The sequence below is a fragment of the Triticum aestivum genome, chromosome 7D (assembly GCF_018294505.1).
Source record: "Triticum aestivum cultivar Chinese Spring chromosome 7D, IWGSC CS RefSeq v2.1, whole genome shotgun sequence".
In the NCBI taxonomy this organism is placed as follows: domain Eukaryota; kingdom Viridiplantae; phylum Streptophyta; class Magnoliopsida; order Poales; family Poaceae; genus Triticum; species Triticum aestivum.
The window spans coordinates 604,611,754-604,625,299 of record NC_057814.1 but is presented as its reverse complement, the minus strand read 5'-3'; the positions used below and the strand labels follow the sequence as shown (position 1 = coordinate 604,625,299).

Genomic DNA, 13,546 nt, shown 5'->3' with positions numbered 1-13,546 from the left:
AAATGTAGCAGATCCGTTGACTAAACCTCTCCCTAGGGCAAAACATGATCAACACCAGGACGCAATGGGTGTTCGATTCATCACAATGTAACTAGATTATTGACTCTAGTGCAAGTGGGAGACTGTTGGAAATATGCCCTAGAGGCAATAATAAATGGTTATTATTATATTTCTGTGTTCATGATAATAGTCTTTTATTCATGCTATAATTGTATTGTCCGGAAATCGTAATACATGTGTGAATACATAGACCACAACCTGTCCCTAGTAAGCCTCTAGTTGACTAGCTCGTTGATCAACAGATAGTCATGGTTTCCTGACTATGGACATAGGATGTCATTGATAACGGGATCACATCATTAGGAGAATGATGTGATGGACAAGACCCAACTTAAGCATAGCATAAAAGATCGTGTAGTTTCGTTTGCTAGAGCTTTTCCAATGTCAAGTATCTTTTCCTTAGACCATGAGATCGTGCAACTCCCGGATACCGTAGGAGTGCTTTGGGTGTGCCAAACGTCACAACGTAACTGGGTGACTATAAAGGTGCATTACGGGTATCTCCGAAAGTGTCTGTTGGGTTGGCACGGATCGAGACTGGGATTTGTCACTCCGTGTAAACGGAGAGGTATCTCTGGGCCCACTCGGTAATGCATCATCATAATGAGCTCAATGTGACTAAGGCGTTAGTCACGGGATCATGCATTGCGGTACGAGTAAAGAGACTTGCCGGTAACGAGATTGAACTAGGTATTGGGATACCGACGATCGAATCTCGGGCAAGTAACATACCGATTGACAAAGGGAATTGCATACGGATTGATTGAATCCTCGACACCGTGGTTCACCCGATGATATCATCGTGGAACATGTGGGAGCCAACATGGGTATCCAGATCCCGCTGTTGGTTATTGACCGGAGAGGCGTCTCGGTCATGTCTGCATGTCTCCCGAACCCGTAGGGTCTACACACTTAAGGTCCGGTGACGCTAGGGTTGTAGAGATATATGTATGCGGAAACCCGAAAGTTGTTCGGAGTCCCGGATGAGATCCCGGACGTCACGAGAGGTTCCGGAATGGTCCGGAGGTGAAGAATTATATATAGGAAGTCCAGTTTTGGCCACCGGGAAAGTTTCGGGGGTTATCGGTATTGTACCGGGACCATCGGAAGGGTCCCGGGGGTCCACCGGGTGGGGCCACCTGTCCCGGAGGGCCCCGTGGGCTGAAAGTGGAGGGGAACCAGCCCCTAATGGGCTGGGGCGCCACTTTGGGCCTCCCCCCATGCGGCTAGGGTTGGGAACCCTAGGGGGGGAGTTCCCCCTTGCCTTGGGGGGCAAGGCAACCCCTTCCCCCCCTTGGCCGCCGCCCCCCCCCCCTTGGAGATCCCATCTCCAAGGGCTGCGCACCCCCCCTTGGGGGCCTATATAAAGGGGGGGGAGGGAGGGCAGCACACTACAGCCTTTGGCGCCTCCCTCCTCCCCTGCAACACCTCTCTCTCGCGCGCAGAAGCTCGGCGAAGGCCTGCCGGAGAGCCGCTACATCCACCACCACGCCGTCGTGCTGTTGGATCTCCATCAACCTCTCCTCCCCCCTTGCTGGATCAAGAAAGGAGGAGACGTCGCTGCACCGTACGTGTGTTGAACGCGGAGGTGCCGTCCGTTCGGCACTCGGTCATCGGTGATTTGGATCACGGCGAGTACGACTCCGTCATCCACGTTCATTGGAACGCTTCCGCTCGCGATCTACAAGGGTATGTAGATCCACTCCTTTCCCCTCGTTGCTAGTAGACTCCATAGATGCATCTTGGTGAGCGTAGGAAAATTTTAAATTATGCTACGATTCCCAACAGGCACACCCAAAGCATTCCTACGGTATCCGGGAGTTGCACAATCTCATGGTCTAAGGAAATGATACTTGACATTAGAAAAGCTTTAGCAGACGAACTACACGATCTTGTGCTATGCTTAGGATTGTGTCTTGTCCATCACATCGTTCTCCTAATGATGTGATCCCGTTATCAACGACATCCAATGTCCATGGTCAGGAAATCGTAACCATCTATTGATCAACAAGCTAGTCAACTAGAGGCTTACTAGGGACATATTGTGGTCTACGTATTCACACATGTATTACGGTCTCCGGTTAATACAACTATAGCATGAACAATAGACAATTATCATGAACAAGGAAATATAATAATAACCATTTTATTATTGCCTCTAGGGCATATTTCCAACAGTCTCCCACTTGCACTAGAGTCAATAATCTAGTTCACATCACTATGTGATTGTAATGATTCCAACACCCATGGGGTTTGATCATATCTCGCTTGTGAGAGAGGTTATTAGTCAGTGGGTCTGAACCTTTCAGATCCGTGTGTGCTTTACAAATCTCTATGTCATCTTGTAGATGCAGCTACCATGCGCTACTTGGAGCTATTCCAAATAACTGCTCTACTATACGAATCCGGTTTACTACTCAGAGTCATCCGGATTAGTGTCAAAGTTTGCATCGACGTAACCCTTTACGACGAACTCTTTTACCACCTCTATAATCGAGAAAATTCCTTAGTCCACTAGTTACTAAGGATAAGTTTGACCGCTGCCATGTGATCCATTCCTGGATCACTCTTGTACCCCTTGATTGACTCATGGCAAGGCACACTTCAGGTGCGGTATACATCATAGCATACTGTAGAGCCTACGTCTAAAGCATAGGGGACGACCTTCGTCCTTTCTCTCTCTTCTGCCGTGGTCAGATCTTGAGTCTCACTCAATGCTCACACCTTATAACACAGCCAAGAACTTCTTCTTTGCTGATCTTATTTGAACTCCTTCAAAATCTTGTCACGGTATGTATTTATTTGAAAGTACTATTAAGCGTTTTTTGATCTATCCTTATAGATCTTGATGCTCAATGTTCAAGTAGCTTAATCCAGATTTTTCATTGAAAAACACTTTTCAAATAACCCTATATGCTTTCCAAAAATTCTACATCATTTCTGATCAACAATATGTCAACAACATATACTCATCAGAAATTCTATAGTGCTCCCACTCACTTCTTTGGAACAAGTTTCTCATAAACTTTGTATAAACCCAAAATCTTTGATCATCTCATCAAAGCGTATATTCCAACTCCGAGATGCTTACTCCAGTCCTTACAAGGATTGATGGAGCTTTGCATACTTGTTAGTATCTTTTAGGATTGACAAAAACCTTCTGGTTGTATCACATACAACCTTTCCTCGAGAAAATTGTCGAGGAAACAATGTTTTGACATCCTATCTACAAGATTTCATAAATAATGCAGTAACTGTTAATACAATTCCAACAGACTCTTAGCATCGCTACGAGTGAGAAAGTCTCACCGCAGTCAACTCCTTGAACTTGTCGGAAAACGTCTTAACGACAAGTCGAGCTTTCTTAATGGTGATACTTACCATCATTGTCCGTCTTCCTCTTAAAATCCATCTGTACCCAATAGCCTTACGACCATCAAGTAGTTCTTCCAAAGTCTATACTTTGTTTTCACACATGGATCCTCTCGGATTTTATGGCCTCGAGCCATTTGTCGGAATCCGGGCCCACCATCATTTCTCCATAGCTCGTAGGTTCATTATTGTCTAGCAACATGACTTCCAAGACAGGATTACGTACCACTCTAAAATAGTACGCATCCTTGTCGACCTACGAGGTTTGGTAGTGACTTGATCCGAAGTTTCATGATCACTATCATCAGCTTCCACTTCAATTGGTGTAGGCGCTACAGGAACAACTTCCTGTGCCCTGCTACATAGTGGTTGAAGTGACGGTTCAATAACCTCATCAAGTCTCCACCATCCTCCCGCCCAATTCTTTCGAGAGAAACTTTTCCTCGAGAAAGGACCCGTTTCTAGAAACAATCACTTTTGCTTCCGGATCCGAAATAGGAGGTATACCCAACTGTTTTGGGTGTCCTATGAAGATGCATTTATCCGCTTTGGGTTCGAGCTTATAAGGCTAAACCCTTTTCACATAAGCGTCGCAGCCCCAAACTTTTAAGAAATGACAGCTTAGGTTTCTCTAAACCATAGTTCATACGGTGTCATCTCAACGGAATTACGTGGTGCCCTATTTAAAGTGAATGCGGTTGTCTCTAATACCTAACCCATAAACGATAGTGGTAATTCGATAAGAGACATCATGGTTTGCACCACATCCAATAGGGTGCAGCTATGATGTTCGGACACACCATCACACTATGGTGTTCCAGGCGGCATTAGTTGTGAAACAATTTCCACAATGTCTTAGTTGTGTACCAAACATGTAACTCAGATATTCATCTCTATGATCATATCATAGACATTCTATCCTCTTGTCACGACGATCTTCAACTTCACTCTGAAATTATTTGAACCTTTCAATAATTCAGACTTGTGTTTCATCAAGTAAATATACTTAGAATCTACTCAAATCATCTGTGAAGTAAGAGCATAACGATATTCACTGCGTGCCTCAGCACTCATTGGATTGCACACATCAAATGTATTACTTCCAACAAGTTGCTCTCTTGTTTCATCTCACTGAAAACGAGGCCTTTCAATCATCTTGCCCATGTGGTATGATTTGCATGTCTCAAGTGATTCAAAATCAAGTGAGTCCAAACGATCCATCTGCATGGAGTTTCTTCATGCGTATAAACCAATAGACATGGTTCGCATGTCTCAAACTTTTCAAAAAATGAGTGAGTCCAAAGATCCATCAACATGGAGCTTCTTCATGCGTTTTATACCAATATGACTCAAATGGCAGTGCCACAAGTATGTGGTACTATCATTACTATCTTATATCTTTTGGCATGAACATGTGTATCACTACGATCGAGATTCAATGAACCATTCATTTTAGGTGCAAGACCATTGAAGGTATTATTCAAATAAACAGAGTAACCATTATTCTCCTTAAATGAATAACCGTATTGCGATAAACATAATCGAATCATGTCTATGCTCAAGGCAAACACCAAATAACAATTATTTAGGTTTAACACCAATCTCGATGGTAGAGGGAGCATGCGATGCTTGATCACATCAACCTTGGAAACACTTCCAACACATATCGTCATCTCACCTTCAGCTAGTCTCCGTTTATTCCGTAGCTTTTTATTTCGAGTTACTACCACTTAGCAACCGAACCGGTATTTAATACCCTGGTGATACTAGGAGTACTAGTAAAGTACACATTATAATGTATATCCAATATACTTCTATCGGCCTTGCCAGCCTTCTCATCTACCAAGTATCTAGGGTAGTTCTGCTTCAGTGACTGTTCCCCTCATTTCAGAAGCACTTAGTCTCGGGTTTGGGTTCAACCTTGGGTTTCTTCACTAGAGCAGCAACTGATTTGCCGTTTCATGAAGTATCCCTTTCTTGCCCTTGCCCTTCTTGAAACTAGTGGTTTTACTAACTGATACGTCTCCAACGTATCTATAATTTATGAAGTATTCATGCTATTATATTATCCATCTTGGATGTTTAAGGGCTTTACTATGCACTTTTATATTACTTTTGGGACTAACCTATTGACCCAGAGCCAAGTGCCAGTTTTTGTTTTTTCCCTTGTTTCAGTGTTTCGAAGAAAAGGAATATCAAACGGAGTCGAAACGGAATGAAACCTTCTGGAGAAGTTATTTTTGGAAATAAAGCAACCCGGGAGACTTGGAGTCCACATCAAGAAAGCAACGAGGAAGGCACGAGGCAGGGGGGCGCGCCCACCCCCCTGGGCGCGCCCTCCACCCTCGTGGGCCCCTCGTGGCTCCCCTGACGTACTTCTTCCTCCTATATATACCAATATACCCTAAAACCTTCGGGGAACAGAATAGATCGGGAGTTCCGCCGCCGCAAGCCTCTGTAGCCACCAAAAACAAATCGGGACCCTGTTCCGGCACCCTGCCGGAAGGGGGATCCCTCACCGGTGGCCATCTTCATCATCCCAGCGCTCTCCATGACAAGGAGGGAGTAGTTCACCCTCGGGGCTGAGGGTATGTACCAGTAGCTATGTGTTTGATCTCTCTCTCTCTCGTGTTCTTGATTTGCCACGATCTTGATGTATCGCGAGCTTTGCTATTTTAGTTGGATCTTATGATGCTCCTCCCCCTCTACTCTCTTGTAATGGATTGAGTTTTCCCTTTGAAGTTATCTTATCGGATTGAGTCTTTAAAGATTTGAGAACACTTGATGTATGTCTTGCCGTGCGTATCTGTGGTGACAATGGGATATCACGTGATTCACTTGATGTATGTTTTGGTGATCAACTTGCGGGTTCCGCCCATGAACCTATGCATAGGGGTTGGCACACGTTTTCGTCGTGATTCTCCGGTAGAAACTTTGGGGCACTCTTTGAGGTTCTATGTGTTGGTTGAATAGATGAATCTGAGATTGTGTGATGCATATCGTATAATCATACCCACGGATACTTGAGGTGACATTGGAGTATCTAGGTGACATTAGGGTTTTGGTTGATTTGTATCTTAAGGTGTTATTCTAGTACGAACTCTAGGGCTGTTTGTGACACTTATAGGAATAGCCCAATGGATTGATTGGAAAGAATAACTTTGAGGTGGTTTCGTACCCTACCATAATCTCTTCGTTTGTTCCCCGCTATTAGTGACTTTGGAGTGACTCTTTGTTGCATGTTGAGGGATAGTTATATGATCCAATTATGTTATTATTGTTGAGAGAACTTGCACTGGTGAAAGTATGAACCCTATGCCTTGTTACCTAGCATTGCAATACCGTTTACGCTCACTTTTATCATTAGTTACCTTGCTGTTTTTATATTTTTCAGATTACAAAAACCTATATCTACCATCCATATTGCACTTGTATCACCATCTCTTCGCCGAACTAGTGCACCTATACAATTTACCATTGTATTGGGTGTGTTGGGGACACAAGAGACTCTTTGTTATTTGGTTGCAGGGTTGCTTGAGAGAGACCATCTTCATCCTACGCCTCCCACGGATTGATAAACATTAGGTCATCCACTTGAGGGAAATTTGCTACTGTCCTACAAACCTCTACACTTGGAGGCCCAACAACGTCTACAAGAAGAAGGTTGTGTAGTAGACATCACTAACCATCAACAATTGATGCTCCTATTAGATTTCTACTTTTGCGGTGTCGCGAATAGCTCAAGGATCATCATATCTATCCCTGATATGTTATAGTTCATCACGAAGCTCTAGTAGCTTGGTGGCAGTGACTTTGGAGAACCATCACTATCTCATCTGGAAGATTAACTCCCACTTGATTCAAGCGATTGTAGTACTCATACAATCTGAGCACATGCTCAACGATTGAGCTTTTCTCCTTAGTTTGTAGGCTTAAGAAACTTGTCAGAGGTCTCATACCTCTTGACATGGGCACTAGCCTGAAATCCCAATTTCAGTCCTTGGAACATCTCATATGTTCTGCGATGTTTCAAAAACGTCTTTGGTGCCTCAATTCTAAACCATTTAGCATTACGCACTGAACTATCATCTAGTCATCAAAACGTGTATGTCAGATGTTCGCAGCATCCACAACCGACGCTCGAGGTTCAGCACACTGAGCGGTGCATTAAGGACATAATCCTTTTGCGCAGCAATGAGGACAATCCTCAGTTTACGGACCCAGTCCGCATAATTGCTACTGTCAACTCTCAACTAAATTTCTCTAGGAACAAATCTAACACAGTAGAACCAAAGCGTGAGCTACGACATAATTTGCAAAGACCTTTTGACTATGTTCATGATAATTAAGTTCATCTAATCAAATTATTTAATGAACTCCCACTCAGATAGACATCCCTCTAATCATCTAAGTGATACATGATCCGAGTCAACTAGGCCGTGTCGGATCATCACGTGAGACGGCCTAGTCATCATCGGTGAACATCTTCATGTTGATCGTATCCACTATACTACTCATGTTCGACCTTTCGGTCTCTTGTGTTCCGAGGCCATGTGTGTACATGCTAGGCTCGTCAAGTCAACCTAAGTGTTTTGCATGTGTAAATCTGGCTTACACCCGTTATATGCGAACGTTAGAATCTATCACACCCGATCATCACGTGGTGCTTCGAAACAACGAACTTTCGCAACGGTGCACAGTTAGGGGGAACACTTTCTTGAAATTTTATGAGGGATCATCTTATTTATGCTACCGTCGTTCTAAGCAAATAAGATGTAAAAACATGATAAACATCACATGCAATCAAATAGTGACATGATATGGCCAATATCATTTTGCTCCTTTTGATCTCCATCTTCGGGGCGCCATGATCATCATCGTCACCGGCATGACACCATGATCTCCATCATCATGATCTCCATCATCGTGTCTTCATGAAGTTGTCTCGCCAACTATTACTTCTACTACTATGGCTAATGGTTGGCAATAAAGTAAAGTAATTACATGGTGTTTTCATTGACACGCAGGTCATATAACAAATTAAGACAACTCCTATGGCTCCTGCCGGTTGTCATACTCATCGACATGCAAGTCGTGATTCCTTTTACAAGAACATGATCAATCTCATACATCACATATATCATTCATCACATCCTTTTGGCCATATCACATCACACGGCATATGCTGCAAGAACAAGTTAGACGTCCTCTAATTGTTGTTGCAAGTTTTTACGTGGCTGCTATAGGTTTCTAGCAAGAACGTTTCTTACCTACGCCAAAACCACAACGTGATATGCCAATTTCTATTTACCCTTCATAAGGACCTTTTTCATTGAATCCGATCCGACTAAAGTGGGAGAGACAGACACCCGCTAGCCACCTTATGCAACTAGTGCATGTCAGTCGGTGGAACCTGTCTCACGTAAGCGTACGTGTAAGGTCGGTCCAGGCCGCTTCATCCCATGATGCCGCCGAATCAAGATAAGACTAGTAACGGCAAGTAAATTGACAAAATCGATGCCCACAACAACTTGTGTTCTACTCGTGCATAGAAACTACGCATAGACCTACCTCATGATGCCACTGTTGGGGATCGTTGCAGAAATTAAAAAATTTCTACGCATCACCAAGATTAATCAATGGAGAGACTAGCAACGAGAGAGAGGGGAGTGCATCTTCATACCCTTGAAGATCGCGATGCGGAAGCGTTACAAGAACGCGGATGAAGGAGTCGTACTCGCAGCGATTCAGATTGCGGTTGATTCCGATCTAAGCGCCGAACAACGGCGCCTCCGCGTTCAACACACGTACAGCCCGGGGACGTCTCCTCCTTCTTGATCCAGCAAGGGGAGAGGAGAAGTTGAGGGAGAGCTCCGGCAGCACGACGGCGTGGTGGTGGAGCTTGCAGTTCTCCGGCAGGGCTTCGCCAAGCACTAGTACTATGGAGGAGGTGTTGGGGAGGGAGAGGGCTGTGCCAGGGGAAGGGGTGTGGCTCCCATGTGCCTCCCCACTATATATAGGGGTGGAGGGGGCTGGTTTTTTGCCCTCCAAGTCCATTGGGGCATTGGCAAAGGTGGGGGGGGGGAGAAATCCCATCATTTCCCTTCCCCGCGGATTGTTATCCCCCTTTTTTAGGGATCTTGATCTTATCCCTTCGGGATATGATCTTATTCCTTCTATGGGGGGATCTTGGTGCGCCTTGACCAGGGGTGTGGGGCCTTGCCCCCACTACCCACGTTCATGTGGGTCCCCCATGCAGGTGGGCCCCACTCCGGAACCTTCTAGAACCTTCCCGGTACAATACCGAAAAATCCCGAACATTTTCCGGTGGCCAAAATAGGACTTCCCATATATAAATCTTTACCTCTGGACCATTCTGGAACTCCTCGTGACGTCCGGGATCTCATCCGGGACTCCGAACAACATTCGGTAACTGCACACTAATTCCCATAACAACTCTAGCGTCACCGAACCTTAAGTGTGTAGACCCTACGGGTTCGGGAATCATGCAGACATGACCGAGACAGCTCTCTAGCCAATAACCAACAGCGGGATCTGGATACCCATGTTGGCTCCCACATGTTCCACGATGATCTCATCGGATGAACCACGATGTCAGGGATTCAATCAATCCTGCATACAATTCCCTTTGTCAATCGGTACGTTACTTGCCCGAGATTCGATCGTCGGTATCCCAATACCTCGTTCAATCTCGTTACCGGCAAGTCACTTTTACTCGTTCCGTAACACATCATCCCATGATCAACTCTTTGGTCACATTGAGCTTATTATGATGATGTCCTACCGAGTGGGCCCAGAGATACCTCTCCGTCACACGGAGTGACAAATCCCAGTCTCGATTCGTGCCAACCCAACAGACACTTTCGGAGATACCCATAGTGTGCCTTTATAGCCACCCAGTTAAGTTGTGACGTTTGGCACACCCAAAGCATTCCTACGGTATCCGGGAGTTGCACAATCTCATGGTCTAAGGAAATGATACTTGCCATTAGAAAAGCTTTAGCAGACGAACTACACGATCTTGTGCTATGCTTAGGATTGGGTCTTGTCCATCACATCATTCTCCTAATGATGTGATCCCGTTATCAACGACATCCAATGTCCATGGTCAGGAAACCGTAACCATCTATTGATCAACGAGCTAGTCAACTAGAGGCTTACTAGGGACATATTGTGGTCTACGTATTCACACATATATTACGGTCTCCGGTTAATACAATTATAGCATGAACAATAGACAATTATTATGAACAAGGAAATATAATAATAACCATTTTATTATTGCCTCTAGGGCATATTTCCAACACGATCCCCCAAGACTTGGTCAGGAACGGTAACGTTGTGTAACGACTATGATAGTGACATCTTCGTGACGTCCACCATGTTTCACCTTGTGGAAGGTTGCAAAGCCAAGTTATGTGAATAATCTGGGTTGGATGGTATGAGACGCAAAGAAATTGCCCCAAGCATTTTTGACTCATCAAAAAAGAAATATTCCATGGTCCAGAAAGCTCTCCTCAACAATTATTGGATTAACCAGATTGACACCCACACTGGAATAACAATGGAACATATACAGGAGTTTGCCATGCTTTGGGAGAAGGTCTCCTCTGCTACTCTCAACAACGCAGTGTTAGATACCATACTTTGGAAGTTCACCTCCCATGGAGAATACTTGACATCTACTGCCTATATGGCGCAGTTTGCGGGGCAGACGAAGAGCATCATGCCTGCTGCTGTTTGGAGGGGTGGGCGCCACCGAAATGCAAATGTTTTGCTTGGTTGGTAATTCAAAACAAGTTGTGGACGGCTGGTCATTTACAACGCCGTTGGTGGCAGAACTATAACCTTTGCCCATTTTGCAAGCAAGTTTAGGAGACCGCGGCGAACATTTTCTTCCAGTGTTGGTTCTCCCAGTGGGTCTGGACTGAGGTTGTTGTATGGATCAGTCTACGCGCTGATGTGGTGAGGAGCTGGTGAATTGAGGCTTCCGTTCTAGACTGATGGACTAAATATGTGATTGATCGTGGAAACCAGACAAGGGCCCTCGCCTCCTTGTTCATGTTTGTATCACGAGAGATTTGAAAAGAGTGCAATGCTAGGGTCATTTTGTAACACCGATGTTACAACCAGTAGCGAACCTAGCCCACTGGACCATGGTGGCCCAACAGTGCAATTGTGCATGTAAATTTAGGTTTCCTTTAAAAAATATCCTTTTTGTTTGCTATGGCATAAAGCCCAGTTCCCAATCTCAGGGTGGCCCACGGCCCATCCTATCCACCCTCTACCTCCGCCACTGGTTACAACGGTGATTGTCTTCGCAAGGATTAAGGAGGAGTCTCGGCTATGGGCCCTTCCCGGTGCCACACACCTGAGTAATGTAATGCCGCGAGAGTAGTCATGTGTATCCTGCTTCGTGGAAATTTGTCTAAAACCTCCTTTCATAATCAATTAAAATGATAAATCTTTTGCCTTGTTTCAAGGGGGGAAAAGATAGCTTAGAATAGATTTCCCGCAAAATAAAAATGTGCAAACCATATAGTTTGTATATGTAAACACCGCTGTCCCTGTTTTTTGTTTTGTGAGGATTTGTTCCAGTCGTCCTAGTGTGGATAGCACATATAATTATTTTTAAATGCATCCAGATTTTCTAAAACCTTTTAGTTTATAAAGTACAAACCGGAAACGTGTGCACCAGATACCGAGAGGGTAGAATGGATGTATTTATCCGGTTTGCAATATGTACCCGGTCAATTGTTGAGTGCTGAAATATTGGACAACACATTTTTTACATCACGTGAAAGCTTTGTATTTTTCCAGACGGAAGGAATAGTACACACGCCGCGTGCTGCAAGGCAAGGCAACGACGGATATGGACGCCGCGGTGTCCCCCTCCCTCTCCCAAGTTTTTTGTCCCTACCGAAACGTGCGAGCAATGGCAACGTGGGAAACACCGGCGAGCCAGCCAAACGTGGCGCTCCTTCCGGCGAGCCGGCACCCCCCACCCAACCGCAACCGCCTCCTCCTCCGTCCCTATTTAACCCCGCGCGCCACCACGCGGCAGCCTCATCCATTCCAAGTTTCCAACCACACACCATTCCAGCTCCAGCTCCACCACGCGGTCAACCGAGGAAGCAACACATCCGGATCCGAAATCTCCCAGCCTCCCACTGCTCCGTCGCGGCTCATCCCCGTCGATCGACCTTGCGATCGATTCCGTTTCTTGCCGCGAGTGCGCGCACAGCACATCACATCCATGGCCGTCGCCGCCGGAGGAGGGGTGGTGCTGAGCCTGCGCGGCCCGTCGTCTTCGGCGTCGCCGGCGGTGGGGCGGCTGCGTAGGGTGTCGTCGTCGCCGGCGGTGAGGTGCGGGGCGACGCGGGAAAGGTGGCCGGCGGCGGCCCCGTACGGGGTGCTGGAGGAGGACCACTACCGGACGCTGAGGCTGAGGCCGGGCGCCTCCAGGGGCGAGGTCAAGAAGGCCTTCCACCGCCTCGCGCTGCAGTACCACCCGGACGTCGCGCGCCGGCAGCACGGCGGCGGCGAGGGCCAAGAAAACGCCATCGACTTCGAGCGGATCAACGCGGCGTACCAGAGGGTGATGCGCAACATGCAGGAGGCGGAGGCGACGCTCGAGTACTGGCGGCGCCGCTACGGCCTCGCCGACGAGGACCTCGACCGCTACCGCCACTACCTCGCCGCCGACGAGGAGGACGACTGGTTCGCCGACTTCTGAAACCTCAAGGGCCGCGTTGCCATGGCAGAGGCGGCAGCGCTGTAAATAATTTGTGAAACGTCGCTCTCTGCTTCTCTCCCCTGTTTTATTGTGGAGGGAAGAGACGTAGATTGAAAGTCAGGGTTCAAACAAGTGTAATTGGAACATTTTCAATTTCCTTGTCAATCAATACAATAAAACATAGCAGGAATTGATCTAAATTGTGGCTCACGACTAACGCCTCTTTCTGTTTGGATTTCGAACACGGGGACGTACGCCTCTTTCGTTTTCAATGATAGTGGCACTGACAAGTGGAATGCATGCAGCTGAAATGGATCCAGATATTTGCTGTAAACTGTCACCCATTTCCAGCACTAT

General features: G+C 46.1%; 1 protein-coding gene across 1 annotated transcript; it reads left to right on the top strand.

Annotated features, from left to right (window-relative positions):
• The first annotated feature begins 12,514 nt into the window (after positions 1-12,514).
• Positions 12,515-13,389, top strand: LOC123166770 (chaperone protein dnaJ 8, chloroplastic). The gene has a single exon (XM_044584568.1). It carries the CDS (start codon positions 12,710-12,712, stop codon positions 13,187-13,189), a length of 480 nt encoding a protein of 159 aa, XP_044440503.1. The 5' UTR covers positions 12,515-12,709; the 3' UTR covers positions 13,190-13,389.
• Positions 13,390-13,546: the final 157 nt, after the last annotated feature.

Bases quoted from the DNA above. Each gene is read 5' to 3' on its own strand.
- LOC123166770 (XM_044584568.1), top strand. From the start codon at position 12,710: ATGGCCGTCGCCGCCGGAGGAGGGGTGGTGCTGAGCCTGCGCGGCCCG.